Raw genomic sequence first — 27,681 nt, 5'->3', positions numbered from 1 at the left:
TCCTTTTCCAGAGCCTGATTTCTGCCTCTTCGGCACTGGATGCAAAACCAGCAGTGCTGTCTATCGGCAGGAGAGATAAAAGGAAAGATAGAGAGGACAAAAGGAAATATCAATGGTAAAAGATGCGTTGATCTTCGTGGGAGGGCGGGGGTGGAAAAGCAATGCTGATAACAGAGAAGGCTGCTGTCACTCCAGCGCCAAATCCAGACACTGTGGGACTGGGAAAGGCAAAGAACGTGATTATGGGGAAGCTTCTGCCTGCGCCCTGCGTTCGTGCAGCACCAAGGTAGAGCACATCCTCCACAGTCGGTGCTGGACCATCGCACACGACGGAGTTCCAACTAGCTGGAGCAAGGCAGGGGGTGACCTTGACAAGAAATGAGCTGTTGGAGCATCCTTTACGGCAGCCCCATGTAAGCAGCTGAATCGGTTTTTTTGAGTCAGAGCACAAGGAAGGAGCGTGGCTGCCGCTTGCTCCCTTACCCTCCCACGAGCTCCCTCACTTCTGCTGTAAATCTCTCCAACAACAGCCCAGCTATAAGCAGGTGTCTTGGGATTGTCCTTTCCAGTACACGAGCCATAAAGCAAGTTAGTGTGTTTCTGCTGGGTTAGGGATGGACTGAGAAGGGATACTACTTCTTAAACTGCTGTGGCTTGTAATAAAACAACACGGCCAATACTTAATGCCGGTGTGGTAGCTGTTTTCATTTCTCTACATGGAAAAAGAGCAGGCTGAAGCTTTTTCTTATTTACGACAATATTACAGAAGCGTAGCACAATTTGCATTTGAGGAGCATCGCAGCGGTCAGAAGAGCAGCTCCACAGTGGATGAGATGGGGCCAAAGAGCCACTTGCAGAATCATCATGGCAGGAGTCTGAGCAGCTGTAAGATCACGGGCAGACTCTGCTTTTATAGCTGTCACCATTTGGAGGAGAGCCATGGCAAGTTAATGCAAAGGAGAAGAAATCCATCTCCTATTTAAACAACCCGAACAGAAACTCCAGGAAGATTTACGTCGCATGTTATTTGCCCTGCACTGGCACATATTTCTGGCGGATGAAATTCAGCAAGCAAAGGGCTCTCCCTGAACAGCATTGCCTGCACCCTAACCCAGCTGAAGCACAACTGTGTCACTGGGAGAGCTCCCCCCGGCTCCTTTGCAAGTTTCTGCTTGGCCAGTGCAAGAGCTGCGCCCCAGGCGTCGGGGAGAGCAGCTCTGGAAAGCAGAGTGCGTGGGCGCAGGACAAAAATTATGAGTATGGTTGAGCTAAGAACATCATTACACAAATAACTTAATCAACCTTGTGCATCGGAGCCAGGAAGAACACTGAGACTAGTTGCAATCATTTAAGATCATTTACCCACAAGAAACACCAGGAAAAATGACAGGAGGGAAACATTTATCTGCTGCGCCTGAAGACATGGTAAGGGTAGAGGAATCAGCGGTGCTGACGCATGCAGACGGCGGAGCAGCAGCCCGGCTGCAGGAGGGGAGGCAAGGAATGAGTTAAACAAAGCTCATGGGTGCCACAGTTCCTGTGCCAACACAGACTTCTCTGCCTTAGTAAAGCAAAGTAAAAAAAATAATTAATGTTTTAGTTTATTATGCCTGGGAAATCATCAAAGGCTTGTCCCAAATCACAGTTTAAATCTGACTTACTCAAAGAAATTCTCTTTGTAAACATATTCCTTATTATTTTAGAAGCCAACATTGCGTAACAAAGTAGTTCTGGATCTTTAATCCTTACTTGCTACTGTTCAATTCTCCTGAAATTGACTGTATATGAATATTCATATTAGGAAACAAGCTCTTAGCACCATAATATAGGAGAGAGGAAAAAAAAAAAAAAAAAAAGTTTTGTGGACTTACTCCTTCAGATTTCTTATCAGGGAAGATGCAAGTCTCTCCACCAGCTGTGAAATTACAGTAAACTTTGAAAGAGTCCCTGGAACATCCTTGGTTAGGATCAACCCAGTATTCACCTGGATGCACAAGAGGATAAAAGAATCAGCACTGTGAAGGAAGAATGATGAGCACTTCAGCAACCATCTTACTGGGGGGGGTTTCATTCCTGTCATAGGCTACTATTTACGTGTATTTTTTGGAAAAGTGGTTATGTTCTGATTCCACATAATACTGTGGCACCTTACAAGAATTTTTTTTTTCATCATCACATATCCCCATTCTTAGAATATGGTATTTCAGTTGGAAGGGACCTACGACAGTCATCTAGTCCAAGTCTCCTCTATGTGTTCCTTCTTTGTCAGCCACATTCCTCATGGGGCACCAGGGCCAGGGACCCCTTAAATCACTTCTCTTCCTGCACTCGCTTGTATTCACTGCACGGAGCTGGGAAACCCACAGTTTTTTCCCTGCCCCCCCTCTGTCCCGGGACACACCATCTGGGAAATCAGGGTGACAGAGCTGCAGATCCTTGCAGGTACGCGCTGGGTTATGTTGAGTGCCCAAGGGATGCTTCATTTGCTCAATTTCCAGTTTCAAGGAATTCAGTGAGCCAAAAATTTCCTCCATGCCATCTGCATAGTCCATGTAGTTGTCAGCGTTTCCGTCGTCCACCAGCTGGCTGGCATCAATGTTTCGCCTGGTCCTCTTGGAAGACTGGATGGGCAGTGGCTGGATGACTTCTCCAGGAGGACCCTGATTTGTGGGGAGAGAAGATACGGCTTCTCATTGCATTGGCAGTGGGGAGGAGACAGAAGAGATGACCAAAGCAGCCACCAGTGCTGAGAAGCAGCATCAGAAGATACACGCTAGCCATGTAAAACACCCATGATGGTACTGATAAAAACGCTGGCCACCAGGCTTGAACACCGCATCCATCTTCTCTTGTCACCTTCCTAGTACTAACTTCTCCCTTCACATTCTGCTTTTTCCCCAGCATCTCCAAGTGATGCCAGTCCACTGCTAGGACTCCTGATATCCTGATTCTTTGTCCAAAAATCTGCTTCTTAACATTACACCACCATTAAATCTGAGCCTCATTTCACTGTACTTCACTGTACACACGAACTTCATGTAATGGGTTCTACTTACAGGAGGCCCTGGGGGACCAGGAAGACCCGATTCACCCTTTGGACCTGTTGGACCCTGGGTGGAAAAACAAGGGAAAAACATGTGAGTTACTCAAGAAAAAGCACTTGTCACTTATATCACATCTCAAACATTACTTCTTTTAATAGTCACTTGTGGCAAAAACTTTCTTCCTGTCCTTTCAGGCGCACAAGAGGAGTCTCCTCACAGCCCCCCAAGAAAATGCTGGGCTTTTTTTGTTGTTGTTGTTTTTGTTATTTTCAATGCTTAGGTAAAAGAAAAGATCAGTCAAATACTTGGGGTTAAACAGCCAAATTTTGCATAGGCTCCTCCAGAAAAGGAAATATCTTCTAATATGTGAAAATGTTAACCCTCAAACCAATTCAAGGGTTTTAGAAATCAAATAAAATCTTAAAATTAATAAAACATTGAATTCTGCATGGGAACAAGACATTAGGAAGTTGCCTGAGAGGAATTTTTAGCTGCCTGCATAGAAGATCTGTTACATGAAGCTTGCTTCAGCGTCGTATTTCTCACAGAGTTCTTCGCTTTTCAGCTTGCCACCTCCCGCTTCACAGTCTATTTTTAATACCCTCCACCTTCCAGCAGTAGGTTTCCTTCTAAAGGACTAAGCACTGCATTCCTCCTCCTGATCTCTACTGCACTGATGTTCAACGAAGTCCAGTGTGTGCAGCAGAAACCTTTCCCAATTACCATTTCTGGGCTTAGAGAGCCCGGACAGGCTGCATTTGCTACAGTCATCTGGCTAATTGCCTTAATGCCACTGATATGCAGGAGTCGCAGCAGGTTATGCACTTAATAAAAGCCTCCTCAGCCTCTTTGTTTAACCATGTCTATACTCACTGATGATCCTTTAGCACCTTTGGGACCAGGTGGACCCTGTATAGAGAAAAATACAGAAAGGAGTCAGTACATTTCCTAGCAGAGAAGTCATCAGTCTTTCCTTAGAGAGAGACAGAGTGGTGTTATACAAGGCTTTTTTTTTTTTTTTAATTCACTTCCCTTCTGTTTCCATTTTTCACATCCACTTGAGTTTGGTGGTGCTTTTATTTGCCTACATACAAAAAGCATTTGTGTCAGACCAATCTGTGTCAGCACTTGGCATTCCTGCTCGGATAGGGACTAGAAAAAGCTGTTGTGTGGTTACTGCAACCTGGGGCTAGCAAATGCTGGTCACCCAAGGGTGCAGGCTGCAGCCTTTGGGCATCAAATGGGGAAAAAAAAAAAAAAAAAAAAAGATGCAAATAGCAAAAAAAAGCAAGAAATCACCATGTGATTGTAGACAATCCAAAAGAAAGGGGGAAAGAAACAAGATGGGCTCATTCCCCTGCCTCCATCACACCACGGCACACGTGCCCATCTCTCAGCTCACACATCACACGTCACCCCCCCAGTGCCCCTGTAACTCAATCAAGTGGTTCTAATGGGCTCAGCTGGGCAATCCCATTCCCATCAGCATTCTCATACAAAGTCAGGCCAGAAGGACTGAGCTGGGTATATCTGGGAGCACCATGAATGACTCCAGGACTGTGTAACTCCCTAGGAATTAAACAATAATTATTTGTCACATACCGGTAATCCTGGTGGCCCTGGAGGTCCAATTGGTCCAGAAGGACCTGTGATACCCTGAAAAATAAAAGCAGAACAACATGGATTTGCATGCAGCGATGCTGGCATATAACTATACAACTAACACCTGCTCACAGATGACCACGTGGTTTTGCAGGACTCCATTCAAACCCGAAGCTTTAGCTGGTTTTTATGCATGTGCATGATGCAGACAAGAGCATGACCAGGGAATCTCATATCTTGTTTAGGCACACAGCTTGAAAAATCAGCCCTCTAGATGCATACTTATTGTTACCATTTCTCCAAGTCTATTCAACTCTTTTCATATGACCCTTGAGAATCTGCTTGCTACTAAAATGGGTCATTTTGGAGCATCTCTACATTTCACATGTACAATAAACCCCATTAATAGAGAAAATAGAAAATATTCCTCAAAAATGAGCCTCTTGCTAAGGTTGACCATCTCTGCTATGCCCTACCTCCTCAAGGGCAGCAAACCCCACAGCTCAAAAGCACATTCCATGAAGGTCTTATGGAATATTTACCTGTTCTCCTTTGGGTCCTGCTGAGCCCTGGGGGCCTGGGAGACCTCTGTCACCTTTTTCTCCTTGCTCTCCCGGTGGTCCAATAAGACCAATTAAACCTGGATGACCCTAGGGGAAAGCAGCAGATGTTAATTATGATCTCTCGCCGGAGGTAACTGAATGCCAAAGCGACCCAGCAAAGATATTTCTAGATAAAAACCCAAATATCTAAGCAAGGTGATAGGAGTTGGTAGCTGCCCCTGACACCTGGAAGTGGCAGAGCAGGAAAAGCACCAGATTTTTGCAACAGAAAATGCTACAAATGCAGAAAGGGAACTGCTGCACTAGAGCACCTGCTCGTTTTGTGTGCTACCATATATTACATAAATTTCTACAACACTGAGAATCATGCCCTAAAGCAAGCCAGGTGTCTGCAGCTCCCTAAGCCCTCTGCTAACGTGCCCGTGTCCAGGCAGCCTTGACAACTGGAGCTGCCATGGACTGCAAGGGCCAACATAGAGGAATGCAGCAATTTGGCTCCTCCACGTCACCTAATCATCACCACTGCTGGTGATACGGGCATGGGAAACCCAGACTGGGATCCAGACAGGCAGTGGCACATGCTTACCCACAGCACAACCTGTTTTATTTCTTAGGGCACACTCACGACTCTCCATTGCTCCTCTAAAGATATGTCCAATGCTTCCAGAACATAAGGGTGCGCACAGGGGGCTGGTGGCACTCCTCAGCCTTGTCCTGCCAGCTGCAGGACCCCTCTACAATGACCTTTTTTCCCCCACACCCAGGTCATACAGCAAGATGGTGTGTGCTGTTCTTACCTTCTCCCCTTTAGGACCAGAGTCTCCTTTAAGACCAGGCAAACCTGCTGGGCCCTTTGGGAGATAGCAGGGGGGAAAGAAAAAAGGAGAGAATGAACTAATGTAAAATGCATTCACTCGTTTCAAAACCTCATGGAATTTGATGGTCTGGACATACCATTGGGCCTGGAGGACCATCTGGGCCAGGGGATCCTGGGAGACCTTGTTCACCCTGTAAAACAGTGCAATTCCCTCAAAACAATTATTCACGATAGCACTTCTCCCACTGGGATTATTCACTCATCCTCATCTGGTCCCTGTGCCAGGTAACATTTGCCCTGGCTTCTCACAGATGGTAAAGGCAAGAGGATTTGTGTTCCTTTCATGCTCAAATCTCCACTGGAAAAGGGACTTTTGGAAGTCATGGAAACTCTCACCCATGGAGAGTGGGAGCTCTTGGGAGCAGACCCAAGATTCAAATAAAACACGCTGGGAGATGATATTCACTATGGTACTGTTTCCACTAAATATGTTTTATCTGCTGTCAGGCATTTAAGCATAGAGAGACCATTACACTGGGAGAAAGGCATCTTCCAAGGCAGACTTTACGGTAAAGCACCAGGAACAACCCTGCCCAGAAACTTTCTCAGACTTTGCTCAGTTTGGGAATACTTACAACTGGACCAGGAATCCCTCGAAGGCCATCAGGGCCAGGCTTCCCTGGAGCACCTTGGGGACCAATTGGGCCAGTCTTCCCAGGAGGTCCTTCCAAACCAGCTTCACCCTAGATGCAAGAGGCAGCACGGTTTAATTTGCATTGGGGCATCGAATGATCTTCTCAAATACGCTGTGGTTGCTGCTAGGATGTCACAGAGTGAATGCAGGTCATGATTAATGCAGAATCCCAGAGGCAAAGTACGCAGAACTTTCTGTTCGTTGATTTTCCTACCACTCCCTACCCCTTATGCACTGAGGACAAGCCTCCAAACTCGTTCGCTTTCCACCCTTGCCTATTTCTGCTGATTTCCAGCAGGAACAGCCCTTTGGCTGTGAGCTCTCTGGAGCAGAAAGCTGTCCTGGGCTCAGTCCTGGGAGATGAGCTAGCAGAGGACATCCTTCGCCATCAGCTTTCCTGCAGCTGCCACAACAACTGGATCTATAACTTGCAATCCCACCCTACGTGTCCCCACCACCCCTACCAGAACAGTCACGGTCCAGTAACACTGTGTTTGCCTTGGGAAAGGATGTAGGGCTGTGCACACCATATTATTTACAACACATTAAATTACCAAATATGGCACTTTGTCATTTCAAAACATGAAAAACATTCCCATGACCTTATCGAGCCCTAATTGTCTCCTCCGAGTTTGTTAAAAGATGAAACATAAGCTTAGACCTGAGGCCGATGGACCCAAATTCAGCCTAATTTTTTGTTATACACAGCAAAATCAAATCCCTGTCATTTAAACACCAGCGTTGTCAGAGGGTTATCTTTTAGGGATACAAAGGACACAACAGAAGTGAAATCCCGTTCAGCTCTTACCTTGGCTCCTTTCTCTCCTTGTCTTCCTTCAGGACCGGCTGGACCAGGAGGGCCCTAGAGAAAGCACAAAATAGATGCAAAACAATTAGATTGCACTGATCTGCAACGGTCTATTGGAATTAGCAAAATGATGCTACAGCCCCAGGGAAGGAGACAAAATGGAGACAAATATCTCTGAAAAGCTTTTTAAATTAGCTTCTTGCTAAATGAATCCCTGAGCTCTGCCAGCAAGGCAGGAAGAGCAGGAGCACCTCACATTTGTGTTTTCTTTTGGGTGTTAAGATCTCAGAAAAATCCATGGGATTCGGTGACAACTTTCCCATCAATTTCCAATTATGTGCTGTTGATGGCACATAAATGATTTTTTGAAATTATTATCTATTTTACATGCTACTGCCTTACATTTACCGTAGATCTAGAAATAACATTAGTTTCAAAAAGTCAATGCAAATACATTTGGAAAAATGCTCCTAAACAATCAGCTTACCCTTTTTCCTGGGGGTCCGGAGGGGCCTGGCTCTCCCGTGGGACCAGGGGAACCCTAGATGGAGAGGGGAGGAGAACAAGCCATAACTGCACCACGAGACATGGGAAGGAGGAGCAAACATGTAAAACTCGAGTCGAGATCTAAAGTTTATGCTAAGCCAAGGCGTGGGCTGCTAGTACAACTCCCGACACCTCCTCGGGGCTGCAGGTGGTATCTTGTTTTATCCCTTCCCACCACGAAGTACCATAAGGCATGGCAAAGTTAAGATGAAAGACTTAGATTTTGTTTTTCCTTAAGTTCATTTTTGCTTTCAGGATGTATTGCTAAGCAGCCTGGATGGATGGCAGCAGGCAGGCTGACACAGACAGGAGGGACAGGTATCAGGGGACCAGTGAAGCAGAAGCTGGTGGGAATTAGATGCTGTACATCATTCTGTGTTAAAAGCCTTTGGACCTGCACACAGAAGCTGTGGGAACTGGTGGGGAACAGATCTCATCTATCCAGTTACTTACAGTCTGTCCAGGTTCACCATCATCACCTTTGTCACCAGGGGGACCATCTTGACCCTAGAAAGGAAGAAGAAAGAAACAAGCAGGTGTATTTTGGGTATGAATAGGGTTGAGCAGACTGTTAGCAGCAGCAGATGTGCTTCAGCTGGTCTTCATGTCACCAAGTACTGTCCCTTCCCATCCCCTGCTGAGAACATGGGCAACAGCAAAGGTCCTGTGCCAAATCCTGTGGGTAGCAGCAGCCACATAGCTGCTGTCCCAGAGCTTGTAGCATGGTCAGATAATCTTATGGTAGGACTGCCTACTCTTCCCAAAGTAAAGTAAATGCCTGAGGAGCTGCTGGTGAATGAACAGTGCACAGCTGATTTTCCAGTAAACCAACAGGAGGAACCGAATGGCCCTTCCGTGAGACAAACACTTACAGCTGGACCAGGTTCTCCAGGAGGACCAGGGTCACCAGGGAAACCAACTGGACCCTGCAAAGAGAGAAAGAGGATATCCCCAAGTCAGAGAGACTGCAGAGCACTACTGCCTGCTACCCTAGCGACAACACAGGGAGTCACCCTACCGAGCAAAACCTCAGTTCCCTACCCTCAAACACAACCCCAGACCGCATCCCATCTTTGCATCTTCAGTAATTCCATTCAGTCACTGCCACCAGCTCAGCTCTGCATCCAGACTATGCAAAGCTCCGAAGGCAACACTAGGAGCTTCATTTAGTTTTTCTTAAACATATTGGACAAGTGACAGCGAAACCCCCACAGCTTTGGGGAATGCGCAGATTAGAAGACTTTGCTTTTGCTTACTACATGATGTGCAACATTTTTTCACAGGAAGATCCTCTCAAAGCATTTAATGACTAAAACATTTCACTATTCTTCTCCATACAATGTCTATTGTGTACTTCAAATGATTTTGAGACCAGCTTTCAGATAACAAACTTCAACCAATAACGCGATATCCAAAAAACCCATCTGTTAAGAGATGACTAACTCCCCTGCCTCCTCTGCTGTTTCATGCCATCTTTGCTTATCGCATAATAAATTTCTTCAGCCAGCAAGCATCAAAGAAGCCGGCAAGATAAATACTGTACCATTGTCATCTGGTATAAATCAGTATAGCTCTACTGGCTTCAATAGAGCTACAGCAATTAGCATCAGCGGGGATCTGATCCTAGAGGTACAACTCCCAAATTCACATAAATCTCCCCTAGACTATTTTGGAAGCTTCGCTCTGGTGCAGAGGACCTTGGCAATACGTAAACTCAAAGACGAAGTAAACCTGTGGAAGGCCCTCTCCATAGGGGTGAGTTTTCTGCTAGCCTGCAAAAAAAGACTAAGAATTCAAGTTTTTCTAGAAGATATGGTATGGCTGGGTCTTTCCTTCATTACCATCCTAAAGAAGGGGACTAATATCACATATTAGTGGAGCGATGGTAAACCATTTCAAATTTCCACAAAAACGTCTGGAAAACATATCTTCATGCAGAAGTCCCTGCTGGGCAGACAAGGAAGCACTGCTTGGGCAGGAGGGGGTACTTACAGGGCTGCCTTTGGGACCGTCATCACCTGGTGGACCTTTGGGGCCGGGTGGACCAGCAGCACCAGAGGGACCTGCTTCACCCTTTTCACCTCTTTCACCTTTAGGACCCTGTAAAGCAAAAAAGGTGTTTCTATTATTCAGGAAAACAATTTACGGCTCTCTAATTATCCTTTAATCAGATCTGAATAAGAAGCTCTATTTGTATCTCCAAACACGAGGATATGATTTAGCAGTCCCTTCCCACAAAGATTAAATGGTGTTCATGGTGTTCAGTCGTGGGTAGCCCGTATTCGGTGACTAAACGTTACACCAAAAATAACAAGTAACATGGCACTGTGTTGCCCAGCACCCAAACCAAGGACGTGGCTGGTTCAATCCTGCAGCCCCATCCACATCCATGTCTCTGGCACCCCTTCAAGCAGCTCCCCAAGGGACAGCGCTGAAGATAAGCTCTCCTTCATCAGAACAAGAGCCACTCTGTAGCATACTTACCGGGAGGCCAACCTCGCCGGGAAGACCAGGCTCACCAGATTCACCAGGTTCACCCTGCAGAGGGCAAAAAGGGATGAGCACGCTCATATTTCTGCAGGGTGCGAAGTTTGCTGCTGATGTAGCGAAGCCCCTGCATGAGTGTTGTAGCAAATTCCTGAGGGCTTCGATCAGGTTTGCCTGGATGTTTTACCTTCTCTCCTACTGCACCAGGATTTCCTATTCCCCCGGAAGGACCCTGTGGACCATCTGCTCCTGGTGGTCCAGATGGACCTCTGGGTCCAGGTGGGCCTGGTGGGCCCTGAGGAGAAGGGAAGACAAATTTAAGACATGTTTCTTGGAGCAACGTCTATGTCAGTGATGAAAAAAAAGTATGAAAGCATCTCACCATTTGCCCAACGTCACCTGTTTCTCCCTTCTCACCAGGTGGCCCAGGCAAGCCCTGTGGAGGTGGAGGGAATGAGTTTTAGCTGTGAACATCTCAGGTGGAGCCCCAGTTCTCGTTACCCTAAGCCCTCCCTCGATGCTGCAGATTACCTGCAAGCCCACCGGGCCAGGGGGACCGGGGAAACCTCGGGGTCCTTCATCACCTTTCTGACCAAAGAGGCCTTGCTGTCCTCTGGGACCTGGCTCTCCATCGGCACCCTACGAGGCAAAAGTCTAACACAGCTTAGCAAGGACACAAGGTAGATGCAAAGCCGCGGCCCCACCACCTCCTGCTGCAAACAGCAGCAATGCCCTGACGATGTGTTGGGCATCATCAGCAGTGCCAGACAGAAACCGCCAACCCTTGCAGAACTTCCCAGATTTTACGGTAAGAAAGGGCATTTCTGCTAACAGGGAACAATACTCACAGCTGGGCCAGGCTGGCCGATGGGACCCTGTGGGCCAGTAGGACCTGGTGGACCCTGTCATGAAACACAAGTGCAATGTCAGTGTTAGTAGCACAGAGTAAAAAAAAAAACAAACCTCACCTGGAAAAGGCAACACCCTTCAACACAGCCCCCATTAAACATGCACTAATTCCCCAAACACAGACGGAGGACAGGGTCAAGTCTTCTGGACACACCACCAATCCTCAGCCCTGGTGCCAGTAGCAAAGCAGATACATCTAAACATATTTTTGCTCCAGCAAAGCAGTATCACACCACTCCTCTCTAGATGCTGATGTGTAATTTATCTTCCTCAGGCTCTGAGCAGCACATAAAGGGTGCTTCGGGGTGCTGCAAGCAAGAGAAAAGGAACTACAGCCAAACCCAGCTTCAACGGCAAGGGCTTCTAATGTTTCACAGGTATTTACACAGTACATGAGGGACATGGAAACTTCTCAGTGTCTTGCTGGGAGCCGGAGGCTCACACTTCAGGCACTCACTCTTTTTTTACATTGTGTAGGTACTTGGAGAAGAAAGCAGATGACAAAGCAATGACAGAAGTAAATTAAGATTATATTGTTTTCTGTTTCCAGCAAGTCTCACAAATAACCATGCTCCTCCAGGGAAGCAGCTACGACGATGTCCACCACACTCACCTGCTCTCCTTTGTCGCCCTTGCTGCCCTTCTGGCCAGGCTCCCCAATCTCACCCTGCCAGGTACAAAGAGCCACAGTTAGTTCACTTGGTGCCCACCTCCATATCTCAGCATTCAAGCAATAGTCCTGTGTATCTGCATCCCCATTACAAAGACGTCTATTCCCACAGAAATACCCAAGAAAGTTCTGGAAAAGGCCAGAGATTTGGCCACCCCAAGTGTAACCAAGCCCTTTTATATTCTCAAACCTTTCTTAGCTGCCATGTGATGCAAGAAACAGTATTTTGCAGACCTTGTTAGCAGCAATAAGCGATTCATCCCAGCTAACGTTTTCTAAGAATCCTTCAGTCCAGAGGGGCTTAATGAGAGAGTGGGGAAAGGTAATTAATTTGGAAAAGCCAGGCACCTGCGGGCAGGCCACCTGCTACAGGCTTTGGGGAGGCGAACTGTGTTTTCAGCAAGCAGTTTGGCTGGCAGAGCACATGCATCCCAGTTCTCCTGCTGCTCCCCAGACTGAATGCTGCTGACCTCGCGGGACTGCAAGCGCCAGAAAATATCCTGGTGTTAGGACCAGCTGCACATCCAACCCGACGTGGTGGAAGGCAGCATGGTGACAATGGGGCATGTTGCCCGGTTCCTTCCCAGAGAGACCCTGCACAGCAGGGAGCTGCTCTCACCTTGTCTCCATCCTCTCCGGGGGGGCCGACAGGACCTGCTGGACCCGGCAGTCCCACTGGTCCCTGGATGCCATCCCGGCCAGCCGGTCCCTGGGGACCCTTCTCGCCCTGGAAGCAGAACAAGCAGGCAGGTCACACCGAGCTCTCCTCCACCCTCCAACCAACCCCTTACATCCCATTAATGTTTTATTCAGCTGCTAATGACCACCCCTGACTATATGGGCACATATAGCAAAACAGGTTTCCAGCTGATACTTCACTGGGTTCTCTGTGCTCGCTATCTAAAACAAGATAAAGTTTCTGTCTTGAAAGATAAAGGAAAAAAAAAAAAAGAAAGACAAGTATCTACAGTGAATACCCAGAGAACAGCTGCGATTTCATTGCTGTAGCAATATAATCAGATTTAATCTGAACCCTCTGCCATCTCTCTCTGGATGCCAAACAAGACCCCAACTAATTTTTATTCTCACAAGCCCGTTTTTAGTGATTCTGTTCCTGGCTGTCCCAGCACACTCACTGCCTGCTCCCTCCCTGGCTGATCCCCAACAAATGAACATTTCTCAGGAGGCACCGAGCTCACTCCTGAGCTTCTGGACAAAGGAAAACACCTAAAGTGAATAAAGCAATCTCTGCTGGCCTCCTGCTTAAAGATCCACTCATATTCCTCAGGCCTGGAGCCTTCAGTCAAATTTGTTTGTTTATAGGAACTGAACAGTGAATATTTTTCAGTTTCCTTGTACATAATTTAATTGCATCTGAATCCTGGGTGCTCTCTTCTGAATAATTAGATGCCACATAAATTGCCTATTCATCCATCCACTGGTACATCATATAGGTACTTGACAGGACAGACATTCATAAAGCTGATTCACTAGGAAATTTTTGCCTCTGGACTAGCTGCTGGAGTTTCTAATAAGCCAGCAAATGTGGAATACAGTGGCTGATAAAACACTTCTGATAACAACCATCAATCACCGTAAGTGTCCTCACAGAGTCTGAAATCACTAATGCCAACGTTTGCTCATTTTGCTGGTCTGAAGCTGAGCTTAAGATTGAGGCAGGCAACCCAAAAGTCCCTGCAAAAGCCTTTGGGCATGAATTAAGAGGCACAGCCTTCCTCCTTAGGTCTGTCATGGTGCTGCACTCTTCAGGGACAGGAATAGTCATCCTAGCCCACATTCTCCTGCCTGCACGTGATATTTCACACGCGTGCCTGGGGAGCGAAAGATGTGAGAGTTTGCGCGGGCTGGCTGGTGAAGGCTCAGGAGAGGGACCATATGGCAGGACTCAGCCACGCTCTGCTCGGGCTCCTGCTGAGCACAGCTCTTTCCATGGGCACCAGCGGGATGCCTGGGAACACTGATGCTGCGGCAGCACGCAGCATCCCAGGAAGCGGAGCTGAAACCTGCACAGCACCTTCCTGCGCTGCCCTTCAGCTGGGGCAGAGTGCGGGTAGGGATTTATTTGGGCTCAGTGGGAAGTGCTGCTACCATTGCATCCTTGTGAACAGTGATGGAGCTAGCTCACTTCTTTGCCCAGAGGCTTGTCCTTTGGCTGTTTGTCACCAGAAGGTCACACAGGTTGTCATTCCACCTCTTCAGTCCTCATCCCTTCTCATTGCCTGAAGACATTTCAGCCCCTGGGATCACATCCATTTTTGATAGCACGAGTGTCACAAACGGGGCAGATAAGCAGCTAATGTGCAGTGGCTTGATGTACCCATGATGAAAAAAATTGCTTTCTATTTTTTTTTTTTTTTATTTAAGTCTTATACACCTACCCCAGGGACTGTGTCTCCATGCTCAGCTCCCTACTGTACACATTTCTATTTGACACACAGCTGTTAATATTTATACTGGTACTTACTGGGGCTCCCTTTTCACCTGCGGGTCCCGGAGGTCCCTGGGGACCAGGTCGCCCTGGCAAGCCTATCGGGCCGGCTGATCCCGCGGGACCGCGCTCGCCAGGAGAGCCCTGTTCAGGGAAGAAGGAAGGAAGCGTTAACTGGAGTATTGAGCTTCATCTATACACAAAGAAAACCAGCAGTAGGATGCTGCAAATGCATCATCAGTGAGTAAGCACTTTCGATGGGGCGACTGCCACGTGATGATTTAGTACCACCAGCCTAAGGGGTCCTGCAGGTCTTTTTTGGGTTAAAATCCCTGGAAGGGCTGGGTTCTCCTCTGGATGGTGCAGGCAGCTCAGTTCCTGGGGGCACATTATCAGCTTGGAACAAGAGCACAACCTCCCTTCACAGCCAAGGCATCAGGGAGGTTGGATTCTGAGTGTTTTCTTCCAGGAGCGCTGCACTGAGAACAAATCTCAAGTGGGGACAACTTGCAGAGGGCAAGCAGGTGATTAAGAAGCAAAATCCTTGATGTCCTGAATCATTCCAGTTCCCTCAGCTTGTCACGTATGTTCACACAGCTGGCACCACAAAATGACTGAACTATTACATGCGTGTCTTGTGAAATAAAGCAATATCCAGCAAGTCGTTGGTTAGTGCAAAGGAAATAACGGGTAAAGGCCTGAGCTGTGACTAACCCTCTGGCTTGGCTTGCCAAGCTTGTAAAGGCATTAGGTGGTGCCTGTAAGGGCAAGGATACTCACTGCTGGACCTGGGGGGCCTGGGGGACCTTCGTTGCCTTTCAGCCCTGGAGCACCCTGGAGGGAGGAAAACAGAGTCATTTGGGGAGGTGGGTGCTGCACCGCCCAGGCATCCTTCCCTCTGGAAGGACCGAGCAGCCTCTACTCACAATGGGACCAGGGAGACCTCTCTCTCCGGGGAAGCCTCGCAAGCCGGGGGGACCGTCCTTTCCTGGGAGGCCGGCGGGACCAGGGTCCCCCTGCAACGAGAGTGACAAATAGCTGAGGATCTGCAGACTCCGTAGAGACTCAGCTCCTCTCTCCGGGCTCAAGTCATGAGACACTGTGAAGCATCATTTCGTTTCTGAATCATCCTTCTCCATCTCTGCGAGAGGGGCAGGCAGCCGGGCTTGCACAGAGGGTGAATTCAGGAGGCTGGTAGTTCCTACCTTGGTCCCTTCTTTTCCAGTGAGGCCAGGAAGACCTTGTTCACCTGGGGGACCTGGAGGGCCTGGATGTCCCCGCTCACCCATTGGCCCTGTCTCACCGGTCGGACCCTGAAGAAACAGAGATCAGGGAGGAGATGGTGGGTATCAGCAGAACAAGCACTGAAGGAAGAGGTACAGGCCATCAGTTTATAATCCTTTAGGTTGCAACTGCATGGAAGACGCTCCTTCCCTTAGTTGTCCCAGGCAGTGGCACCAGGAATCCCTGGAGAGATGCCTCCTTTGGCATCTAAAGGGACCTTGTTTTGGAAGCAGGCAACACTGCACTTGACATACTAGAGGCATTGGGAACCTCCGGAATGAAAGGGTTCACATAAATGAGACATGATGACTACACCTATTATGCTTTGGGTTTGGGTTTTGTTTTGCAGTGGTTTTTTCTTCAATTGAAAACTTCCTAGGTACTCTACAATCATGCTGATTTTCTTATATGGGGCATAAATAATGGATTAGGCTTTTACTACATGGCAATTACTGACTGCCTCTGTGCTGTACACGGGCACTAACGGTGACGAGTGGAGCATTAGCCCCAGTGCAGAAGGTTCCCAAGTGGCCCATTTTGGAGGAGGACAAAAGCCACATGCATGAGACTGTAACACCCCTGCACGGTGGTGTCCACTGGGACTGTGGTTGTAATTCATGTCACGCTGCAGGGTGCCACTTAATGTAAGCAGAACGATAACACTGCAATCGCTCAGCAACCACAGATCACGCTAACTACGCGCAGCAGAGCCAAATAAAATTGCCATAGAACCTAATTTGCACTTGAGAAGACAGACACAGCCAGGGAATTGCCCCTAATCAGGGAATTTACAAATCAGGGACTTTACACTATCATTAAAGAGGACACATTAATTACTTTCTAATTAAAGAGCAACCTCCCCAGTAGTTCAGGAAAGAAGACTCAACCCAAAGCCAGTCCTGTTCAGTCTAGGACTTCCTACAGAATTGATCAGTGAGCCTCGCATGCCTGTAGTTAAGGGGTACAAATTCTGGTTGCGCAGTCACTATTTCCAGATTTCACAGAGTTCTTTGTGACTAAAAGAAAAATAGCCCAACTCTGACAGAATCTGGCAGCACCTGATATTAAAGGAGGATGTATTCCTTCACAGCGGCATGTAAGAGCGCTCTGGCATCACGCTTACACTGCCCAGCCACTGTACAGCCCTTGGAGATCTTGTTTAATTCTCTGGCTGCTTCAGGTTTTTCAGTCAGGTTGTGTGTAGCTGGTCTCTCTCTCACCTTACACCAATTTTACACCAGGGTAGCTCTGTTCAGCTCACAGCAGCCACCTTATTTACAGCAGCCTTCGGGCACATTTTCTAAATAGCATCCTTACGCCCCAACAGGGTGGGCTGGGACCCACTGGGGTATTTCACACCTTGGCCAGGAATTTCAAAGCTATGAAGCTTGCTTCAGTGTGACTTCACCTTCCCTGGCAGAGTCTCTATGCTGTGTAACCTGCAGTCTTAGCAGCTCCAGCTGAACCATCAGAGCTGGGAGAGCCCACAGACCCAAACTGGGGAAGATGAGCTGCAGAGGGCTGCTGCAAGCCATTTGTTTCTTACCTGAGGGCCTACAACACCGGGGGGTCCTGGAGGGCCAGTCTTGCCTTGGAAACCCTGTAAGAGAAAGGTAAAAGAGAAAGAGATGACACTTGTGCCAAGGAGTACCCCAGCGAGGGTCACATACGCCACCCAACTGCTCCTCCTCTGGTGAAACTACTGACCGGGAAGGGATGGACACCCAAAGATAAAAGAAACAAGAAATCAAACAGAAAGTGGAAAATACGTCTTTGTACATTTATACAGGAGTGAAACAGAGGAAGAAGAAGGGATTCTGAAAGCTCAGCTCTGCTGTTTTCATGGAGCTTTTGTGGTTTGGCTGAGGGACTGGCCATATATATAAAAAAAATCTGCTATGCTCATAAAACCTATAGAGGAAATAACTATTAAAAAATCAGTGTGTTTCTTCATGCTGAGCGATTCTTCGAAGCCATTCCCTTCTGTTCTGGTCCTGGTTTAAGCTTAGCTCTGTTTCAGGCTGAGCTCCCAGGAGCTCGGAGGCTGGGTAACCGTCACCCACTTTTGGCACTGGCAGCGCCAACCCCCGCCGAAGCCTGAACCCCCCAGCCTGGGGGGCTGAGCGGAGCTTTATTTCCTCCCTCAACATCTGTTGAAAGAAATCACAAACTTGTTTCTCTCCAAATACTGACGAGTAGCGAAGTCTCCATGACAGCTACTCATAATGTCATTTTGAAGAGTGACAATAACAAACTATCACTGCTGCCATTGTTTAGCTCTCCTAAGCCACTCTTTAAAAAGCACATTAATTATCATTCTTACTATAGCATGCTGACAAGCTTGAGAAATGTCATTTAGGGCATACAGGCTATTTTCTCATTGCCACAAAGAGTATCAGATAAATCCCAAGCCAACGGTAATGTGTCATGCTAAAAAAACCTACTCAATGCTATTCTAGCTGTCTGCAGATCACAGAAAACATCCTGTCATTGATGGGGAAATAGCAAAACATCTTTGTGAAATGAATGTACAATTTAAACTCTTATCGCAGAAAAATATTTCAGCCATTTCTATGCATGACTTTTCCTGTTAATCCGAAGAAAGGGGTTTCCTTTTATCCTATTTGAGCCTTGGGCACAGGGTATTTAGAATTTTTCATGGGTTGTTTAGATCCAATCTTTGTAAATCTAATATGGCCAAATATTTCTGCATCCTTCAGCATGCCTATTTGCTGCTAAATGAAAAGCAAAGCCCAGGGAAGTTTCTGACACACAGATTTCATGTCTAGGTTTTCTTGCACGAAGGTACATAGTGCACTGACAAGGCTACTGCTGGGGAAATAGTATTTAATTTGGTTTTATGTTTCTTGCCTTGCTTTTTGGCACTGTGTAAGGGAAAGAGGGACAAAAAAGGGACTCCTGCTACCTGGGTCTGCACGTCTGCGTGCATCCCAAGAGGATGCAGGGGAAAGTGGTCTTCGCAAGCTTGTTCACAGCACAGATTAACAGAGTTTTTGCTTTCTGGAAGGATTGCCTGTGATAGGCAAGCTACTACTGCAATGATTGAAGGAAGCTATTAGGGAGTACTTTCAGACCCAAAATAATTGAAAGCCTATTTCTTCATCCATATCCATGCAGCCCTGGAGTTTGAGGCTTTATTCCAGCCTCAAAAGTTGACAACAGCAGATGCAAGCAAAGTTTTTACTGCTGCTTCCAATTTGAATGTAGGTGTCCTGGATGTTACACATCACTCAGTCAAAGATGACTAAATGTCACAGTTAGGCTCTGGCAGGTGAAAACTCCTCTCTTCACCTTTAAGTTAATCCTGACCTAAGGACTGTGTGTTCAAAAATACCACAACCACTGCCTTACAGTCTTACGGAGTGTAAATAAATATCTGGTGTTGTGCCGAGCAGTATTTGCATTGCCTAGCTTAGCAAATGCCAGGCAAGTTAATTAAATTGTTGTGTGATAAGTTGAGGGGAAAAAATGCATAATGTGCAAAGCCTTTTTAATGCTCATTTGCTAGGAAAGGCAGTGGAGAAAAATGCAAAGCTGAGTAGAGGAAATCGGGTTTTCTTTTCCCCTGTAAAATAAACACAGAACAAAGAATCTACCTGCTAACATGCAGCATGCAGTGCTGGGGAGAGGGACATACTAACAACAGCAAATGAGCTGGATTGTAAACAGCTGAGGAAAAAGAATAAACATCCCCAAAAATGCCAAACAGAAGGATGCTAATTACTGCATGCAGAGGAATACATGGCAGAAGGGTCATTTTTGCTTAGGGTATCCTTCAAGCAAAATAGGTGCAGAAAACAGACCAGAGACGCACAACAGCCAGGGTATCATACCTTCCACATGCCTCATCGTTCTCCTTTGGTGAGAAACAATGATTACATCTGTGTAACAAAACCTTTTAAAATGGACAAAGCAGTACGTGTACAATAGCGAGGTACCTAAACAGCCAGGAGCCGCTCCCTGGGTTGCAGCAAGGGGTTATTGCTGGCAAGGGCTTAAGCAAAACTTGGTGAGGCCCTTGTGTGTAGCTCTGGCTAAAAGGCAGCGTCAGCAGAGATGCTGTTCTTACTTGGGTGCTAAGGCAGCAGCTGATACACAAACATGCTGCAGTAACCGGTGTGGACAGAAAAACTACAGCAAAACCATTGCGCTCCTCATTTTGGCCAGGAATTGCCTTTCTCCCAAAACAAGCATGGCCAAAACTGAGCTGTAACTCTTCTCTGCTGTGTAACAGTTCTTGGCATTGGCCACATGGTGCATCAAGAAGCAAAAAGCGTTTATTTCTCCCCATTGCAGGTTCCAGAAAAAATAAAACTGCCCCTAACCCAGCTGGGTGTGGAAAGCTGAGCTTGCAAAGGATGGAGCCCGTCTCACATGAAAAATCTCGGCTATCACAGCCCTAAAGTTACGTCTCTGGAATAGAGAGATGTAGAACCTGCATATCTCCAAAGGACAGAGTGGGAAAGCAAGCACGGACTCTGCCTGTAACGCTCCGAGGAGTGGAGGCACAGCCTTCCCCCTTGGGAGGGCAAAGGGGTGAGCGCTCTGGTGAGTCCTTGGGGTACAGAGCCTGGCTGAAGGAGCTGCTCAGAAATCCCCCCACAGCTTCTTCTCTACCTCCCAAAAGCAAGAGCCACACTAAGTGCTGGTTTGTGCTGGTGTTGACCCCAGCCAACATCCTCCCACCTCGCAAGGAGCTGCCTTCCTGCAGCAGCCATCACGGCAGAAACCCAGCTGCCTCCGATGCCGGTCACTGACATCGCTACATCTCTGCTCACATTTTCTCTACATGATACACATGTTGACCTCCCCAAACTACTAAAGGGATAGAGCTCAGAGAGGAGTTGGTGCGCAACCTCCACATAAATCATCATTAGACCGACCCGTCCTGCTCAGAAAAGGGTTGCTTCCCATAGACCATCCCGTGGAGCTGGAGAGACACAGACCTTCAGGGAAAGCAAACGTGTGGCCACATCTCCCCAGCTGCACAGAAAGGTTTAGAAAAAACAACCGGCAAGACGACTCAGGACTAATGATCTGCCCAGGATTTTTTGGCTACTTACAGTTTCTCCTCTCTGTCCGGGGTGACCAGGCAATCCATCCTTCCCAGGAGGACCCTACAGCAGAAAAACAGGGTGAGACGGATCATCACTAAGTGCTGTGATGTAAAACTATGTGTAGTAAAACTATGGTAAGGACTGAATCAAACCTGCTTGCATCCTTGCATTAGCCCCTATCCATTTTCAAAGTAAACCAGCGGTGCTCAGAACCCTAAAAAGATACAGCCCTTTCCCACACTTCTCCCAAGGAAAGATTTATCTCCCAGGTTCAGAGCAGGAGCGAGCTGTTCACCACAGGGAAGAACATCACTCCCAAAAGGTTTCTGAGGGCCCCCACCAGTGTATAATAATTGCAGACACAGAAATGTTGCTCTGTTGCGCTGTCCTCCCAGTATACAGAGGGAAAATAAAGAACAGAGCAACCATGAAAGATCCTAGTGATATTGAGTCATTAGGAAATGAGCATGTATAATCAGCTGCTGCAATTTACTTGGCTATTTAAAATCTTAAACTGTCGGGTTATTATCATGATGTCTCAGTAATGCCTTTTATTGGGTACGTCACCGCTTGTCAGAGGAGCAGCTAAGACTGAGCTGGCACAGGCAATCACAGCTGGATGGGAAAGACTTTATGTATTTCCTTGCATGTTCTAGAAAGAGAGTTACTTACAGGGGGGCCTTTTGGTCCAGGAAATCCAGTCGGTCCTTGAGGCCCTGGTGGTCCCTGGGATGCAAAACAAGCCAGAAAACACGGTTAAGGAAGCTGTAACACTTTACTATGAAATACTAGCTCTGTATGAACAGCAGATCGGCACAAAGGTACGGAAAGACAGCTACTTCTACCCCAAAGAAACACCCCAAAGTGCAAGAACTAGCTGCGTGAGACCATCCCTTGAAAAAAAAATGCATGGCAAGGTAAAAACCACCAGGTATGTTTAACCGAGTGGCCTGTCCAGCTGCATAAGGCACAGGCTAGCAACCTCTTTGTGCCTTTCTCTCCCAGTGCTAAGAAAAATATGTCTTTTCCCATCCCAGCTCAAGTGAGAGCACCTGGGAGCTACCAGCTCCTGCAGGAATGAAGGAGAGCCCAGTGGCTCCAGGGCCAGTGCTGTAAGGCAGCTGATGGTCTTCCGAGCGCTGCTTCCCTGGAACGGTGTCAGCAGCAGCTCCCCCTCGCCCCGTGGTCACAACCAGCAGATGCGAAGCAGGGACCGATTTCATACATTTCCTCCCTGGGCAATGTTGTAGAAAATTTACAAACAGTACAAAACCCAGGAGGGAAAAGAAAAAAAGTGGAAGTTGAGGCTAAAAGTCATTAAAGTCTTACTGTTTCAGTATTTTCCCCTTAGCATGCTGTAAGCAGCACGAGGTTCTAGGGGACCACCTCCTTCAGAAAACCTGGCTGTCGTCACAAAACCCATGGGTGACTCCTCTTTTCCCATGGAGCGATGCTTACCAAGACACCCAAGGTCCCATTCAAGCCTTCCTTGGAGAGCTCAGAAAGGACCTACGGACTGCAGGTGACCTGCGAGACCTCTCTTCACACAAGCACCTTCACCTTGGACTTTGAAATGGATTTTTTCTTTTTGCTGATGGAGGTATGCTAAGCTGCACTGTGGCTCCAGCGGGCTGCCCACCCCTCTCTGCCTGACAGGGTACTTGGTAGGATGCTCACTGCCAAAAAACCTTCATCACCATCTCAGTCCTGCAAACCCGCCTCATCTGCCATGTCAGACTAACGGGCTGGGACTGAGTCCTGCTTCAGCTCCACCAGTTGGTCTTACCCTTTCGCCAGGAGGACCAGGGGGGCCATCACCACCAGAGTTGCCCTTTTACGAATAAAGAAAACAACACACCATTAAAAATACATATATCAACATTGCAGCTGCTGTGCACAAAGACTTCAAATGGCACCAAGCCCACGATGACACCACACCCCACTGACTCCCCCAGTCCCTCTCTATTAATAATTCTGTATCAGGAGCAGCATCCAGTGACAAACAAGCAGCTGCTCGTTCCCCCCACATTGGTTAATAAAAATACAGGAGAGATAACGTCAGCGAGCTCAGGATATTTTCACCACATAATGGCCTCCCTCCGAGAGATAAATGCCGCTGCAAAGACGAGGTATTTATCAAAAATTCATGCCAACACAAAGCCAAGACATTTATTTTTTAAGCTGGCAGCATGGTGGTGACAACGTCTCACTACAAAAGCTTTGCTTCTATCATCTCTGGCGACTGATGGTCAGTTAATTGGTCTCTGGAGCAGGTACTGGAGCTGAGCGTGCCTCCAGATTGGCTGGCAGGAAAATACTTATTTTGCCCGGTGACCAATCGTGGGCCAACAGTGTGCATGTAAAGTGGCTAAGCAAGGTGCAAGGTTCTGGAGACCACCAGCAATACCTGTCCCTTCATCCATGGCACAGCTTAAGGCTGCTAAGGTGGTTCAAACGCTACTTAAACACCAAAAAATAGGGCTTAGGGGAAGTGTCAGTGGATTGTAGGGTTGTGCTGGTCCCCGATGGAGGGGTGCTCACTCCCCTGCTGGTTGCAATGGCCCTTAATTCATGCATGCACTTAACGTCCTGCTGAAACACGGGCCAACATATTTTTAGGACGTGTGCATACTTTATGGTTGGACTAGGAGCCATTTGGCTGGGTAACGAAGCTCAGGCGGGCTCAGCTTTCAAAATACGGTGAAGAAAGGAGAGAAGGGGAAATGGAGAGCAGTGAACCAGGTGGTCTCCTACGCCAACACTTTTTAGGACACAATGCCACTAGGCTTCCCAAAACCTTACCTTTGGGCCAGGTTTCCCAGTGCTTCCCCTAGGGCCTCTTTCCCCACGTGGACCCTTAATAAGACACAAAAGACGAGATTTTAGTTCTTGCTACCCACAGCACTTTGATCAGTCAAAGCACCCAAGTGCCTGAGCTGCACCAGGTCAATGAGTTGTCCCTCCAGCAGCAAGGGGATGACAGGAGCCTTCATCACTGATGCTGGATGGTGATGACTTTAAACCATATTCACTGGTGAGATCCAGCCCCAAATCCCTGCATCCCCTCTGCTCAGCTTTAACTGCAGAAGGCCAGATCCTTCCCAGTGAGGACACAAATCAGACTCCACTTTTCCCTGGCCTTAACAAGCTTTCAAAATGCAGAAGAACAAAGAAATGGACTGTTACCGTTGGACCGCGCTGCCCCCTTGGACCTGGTTTGCCAGGTGTTCCCTGGAATGAAAAAGAAATGAAGAGGAGTTAACGGCCAACATCGTAGGCTGAGCTCTCAGCAGGTGAACCCCAACGGAGCCTATTGCACACAAACTGCCCCCAAAACCTCACCCGTTCCCATTTGCAATGAAAAGGACAACAGCAGGTTTACTTTCATCTCCTGATTCTTCCATTTATTTTGATTTATAATGCTTGGGCAGGGCAGGACAGTAATCCCAAAGCCCAGACGACATCTACCATCTGACGGAAGGAAGCTCTTAAGAAAAAGTATCCCGAGCCCCTTAAAACACCACACAACTTTCAAAGACAAGGCCACCCCCTCGGACCATGCAGTCTCCTAAAAAGCCAGCCAAAATGCTATCCAGCTCTGCCACCAACACCCATAATCTCTTCTCCCACTGATCTCTGCTCATCAATTCACCCAGCTCCTGCTGTGGGGAAGGGCTGGTCCTCGCCCCAGCTGGGAGCATGGCAGGCTGGCTTACACCGACACACACACACACGTGTTGCAAGACCTGTGCTGTTAAATATTTAAGGAATGACAGCAGAAGAGTCGGATTCCTGCTCCAAGCAGTTATTTTATGCCACACAAGCCAATTAAGCTGCCCCACATATTTACAAATCTTTCTTCATCTCTGTGAACTTAGTGCTAAACAAGTAATTTAAGACATTGTTTTGCAGAAGCGACAAAGCAGCAGGCTCATGAGATCTGACAGATGCACTCAGCTCCCTGTAATGGGGGACTGTGATTAATCCTGACAGAAAAAAGACAGAGATGGCTGTGTCCTAAATCTGGCACTACGTTAAGCTCCATTACCCCGCGCCTAAAACAAAATGAATGGGCTAGAGCTTTCTCCCTAAAACCACTATTTTGCTGGTGTCAAGTTTCCAAAACCATTCCAACAGTTTTAACTTTCTTCCTTCGGACCTGCCGTCCACTATCGTTACCCATCACCTGTCAGAGGAAGAGAAAGACTTGCTTTCTATGTAAGGAACACAGAATGCTTAAAATATCACTTGCCATTTTCTGCCCCAAATCCATCATCTCACAATCCTGCCTTCTCGTATTTGGTGCTAATTAACCAGGCGAACATAAAACAGAAGCCAGAAAACTTTACAATCAACTTTCTTCAAGCTACTAAAATTAGTCCCGCTGAATCCTCCTTGTTCGGCGGTTCCATTTAATAATGCCTGCTGGCATACCTGTTTTTAATTAATTGCAAAAATCATTTTAAAGTATTCCAGCTGGTTTTCCTTTAGCTACAGGAGGCTAAATTCAGAGCAGGTGGAGAGGAGCGTGTGCCACCTCCCTGCAGGTAGCCCCACAACACTCCCTCCCTTCTTCCTCAATTCTATTTTTAAGCAAAATATTCCCCTGCTTATTGCTATCATTAATCATGCATACAGCACTGTGTACTGATGCAAGGAATTTATATAGCACGTAAATGTACACAGACCTATATTTTTCAAACAGGGATACCGAGGGAAAGGCATCTAAATTCAGATTATTTTCTAGGTACCCAAATAAATGGTCGGATTTTGGTACTTTGGTGCACTCCCTGCACCCCAGGCTCTGTCAGACTGGGCGAGCAGGGAGATCTATAACCCGGTGCTAATGACAGAGGTCTATTAGCTCTAAAAATAAGACCACTTATTCACATCTAACTATTGATTTTATGATCAGGTTTCGAAAACAGCCAAGCAAGCTCACCCGAGCTCACCTCTGGCTGTGGGCAGCTGGGTGAGAACGGGCACGGCGATGAGCATCCTCTCGCCAAAACCATCTTGATATTTAACAGGTCACACTTCTCTGAAAACTCAAAAATTCCTCCCACATTTTTGACTTTGTGAGCCCTTTCATGCAGCTGAACAGCCAGGAGCTGGGAGCTTTAGCACCGCAGGCTCTGCCAGCACCACAATTCTGCTGCCCATGCTCGTGCGGGCAGATCTGCTGGTGCTGCTCTTCTGCCTTCGGCTTTCACCCTTTTTTTTATTATTTAAGGACTTGGGAAGACTACTTATATTGCTGAAATAATGAGCTGGAAAGCATATTTCCATTCCTAGATGATGATGATTGTAAGAGAAACGTGTGATTCATATTATTCTGGACACATAAACAACTGCGTTGAACAGCATAATAGTAACACCATGTAAAAAGGAAAGACAAACAAATGATTTTTGGTTATTTCAGCTGCAAATTGGGTTACTCCACAATGCACTGGAAGAAGCAAATATTAGAAGCTCTCTTTCTTGATTATATGTGGACGTGTTCATAAAAATAGCAAATTTAGTGGTCTCAGGAGAAACTGGGGGGGATTTATCAAGTCTAACTCAATGAGGCTTCAATTAAGTTGATGGCCTCCGTTTGGGTTGGCGCGGTGTGATCCCAGCTCAGTCTATCATTCTGTATATAATTGCTTTCTACTTATTTTAAATCGGATACTTGGGAGTGGGGGAAAAAAACGATACCAAAACAGATACTGAAAACCACTATTTCTGCTATTCTTAAAACATTTTCAGGCTGGGCTCCTTTTACTAAATGAGACATTTGTCCATGAAAATCTCTCTCCCTCCTTCCCCCACCTCACACATACAAGTACACTGATAAAACAAGCGCAAGCTGCTGGATTGGGTGTAAAATGGCAGAAATAGTCCAATCACACATTGGAGAGAGAGAAAAAAATGAAATTACCCTAAAATAACCCAATATATTTCTCTTTGACAGAGGCGTGCCAGACCATGCTCCCTCTTAGGGGTTGGGGTGCCTTCCCCTGCTCCTCACACACAAAACCCCCTTCACTTCTCCTCAAATTCCTGTCTCCTTCCATTACACCAGCGGTTTGGGGACTGCTACAGCATGTTCTGGAGCCCGACCTGGCCCAGGAGAGGGACAGTGCCCACCAGGCACCTCTCAGCTCAGCAGCCAGTACAATATGGGCTTCTTGGCTTGAGATGCAAAACTCCCTTTTCAATTCCTAACCTGAAGATGTGTGGGGCATGCCAGCGGTGTAATTAAGTGTCCTCACTACCTCCTCCTATGAGCACAAACCTCATTTAGCATAAAAGGGAGCAAAGTGTTCCAAACTGTTAATTTTCTGTCTTTTCTCCTCTTATTGCTGCTTGGTCCTGAAAGTCGGGCCCCTTCCCAGCATGTCTGCTCCCTCCCTGGTCCCTTTCAGGCTGGACATTGCTAAAATTCAACCAGCCTAACCCTTGGGTTTTTTTCCAATCTCATAAACCACCAGCTCCCGGTACCCACTCTGCTCCCTGAAAGGTTTCGCATCCCAGCAGTCTGGCTCTCCATCCCACCAGAATAAAATTAGCAGATGGAGCAAACGGGATGCGGATGCTTGGAGATGCAAAGCAGCATGTCCCTGCCTCACCGATGCCCTGTTTTTAGACCACCAGAAAATCCAGCCCAAGGATTTTATTGCTGTATATTTGATAAGGCGGGTGGTAATTATAGGGCTACAGTGAATTCAAGGCTGTTGTGGCAGCT

The 27,681-nt window shown here is 47.2% G+C and overlaps 1 protein-coding gene across 2 annotated transcripts in view; it reads right to left on the bottom strand.

Moving 5' to 3' along the window:
- The window catches only part of COL5A1 (collagen type V alpha 1 chain), a 160,400-nt gene that overhangs the window by 10,373 nt on the left and 122,346 nt on the right, over positions 1-27,681 (bottom strand). For both annotated transcript variants that reach the window (XM_056351721.1, XM_056351722.1), the window contains exons 33-63: positions 24,138-24,182; positions 23,754-23,807; positions 22,738-22,782; positions 21,624-21,677; positions 20,958-21,011; positions 17,420-17,473; positions 15,795-15,902; positions 15,516-15,605; positions 15,370-15,423; positions 14,626-14,733; positions 12,760-12,867; positions 12,084-12,137; positions 11,410-11,463; positions 11,093-11,200; positions 10,944-10,997; positions 10,749-10,856; positions 10,559-10,612; positions 10,067-10,174; positions 8,947-9,000; positions 8,528-8,581; positions 8,016-8,069; positions 7,529-7,582; positions 6,662-6,769; positions 6,164-6,217; positions 6,007-6,060; positions 5,189-5,296; positions 4,647-4,700; positions 3,918-3,953; positions 3,057-3,110; positions 2,402-2,660; positions 1,872-1,984 (exon numbers count right to left, since the gene is read on the bottom strand). In XM_056351721.1, the coding sequence (XP_056207696.1) occupies positions 1,872-1,984; positions 2,402-2,660; positions 3,057-3,110; positions 3,918-3,953; positions 4,647-4,700; positions 5,189-5,296; positions 6,007-6,060; positions 6,164-6,217; positions 6,662-6,769; positions 7,529-7,582; positions 8,016-8,069; positions 8,528-8,581; positions 8,947-9,000; positions 10,067-10,174; positions 10,559-10,612; positions 10,749-10,856; positions 10,944-10,997; positions 11,093-11,200; positions 11,410-11,463; positions 12,084-12,137; positions 12,760-12,867; positions 14,626-14,733; positions 15,370-15,423; positions 15,516-15,605; positions 15,795-15,902; positions 17,420-17,473; positions 20,958-21,011; positions 21,624-21,677; positions 22,738-22,782; positions 23,754-23,807; positions 24,138-24,182 (2,370 nt within the window). The remainder of the gene's footprint in view (positions 1-1,871; positions 1,985-2,401; positions 2,661-3,056; positions 3,111-3,917; positions 3,954-4,646; positions 4,701-5,188; positions 5,297-6,006; positions 6,061-6,163; positions 6,218-6,661; positions 6,770-7,528; positions 7,583-8,015; positions 8,070-8,527; positions 8,582-8,946; positions 9,001-10,066; positions 10,175-10,558; positions 10,613-10,748; positions 10,857-10,943; positions 10,998-11,092; positions 11,201-11,409; positions 11,464-12,083; positions 12,138-12,759; positions 12,868-14,625; positions 14,734-15,369; positions 15,424-15,515; positions 15,606-15,794; positions 15,903-17,419; positions 17,474-20,957; positions 21,012-21,623; positions 21,678-22,737; positions 22,783-23,753; positions 23,808-24,137; positions 24,183-27,681) is intronic.

This window comes from Falco biarmicus, chromosome 9, assembly GCF_023638135.1.
Source record: "Falco biarmicus isolate bFalBia1 chromosome 9, bFalBia1.pri, whole genome shotgun sequence".
NCBI classification, from domain to species: domain Eukaryota; kingdom Metazoa; phylum Chordata; class Aves; order Falconiformes; family Falconidae; genus Falco; species Falco biarmicus.
The sequence above is the reverse complement of the archived record's forward strand: the minus strand, read 5'-3'. Positions and strand labels throughout refer to the sequence as shown.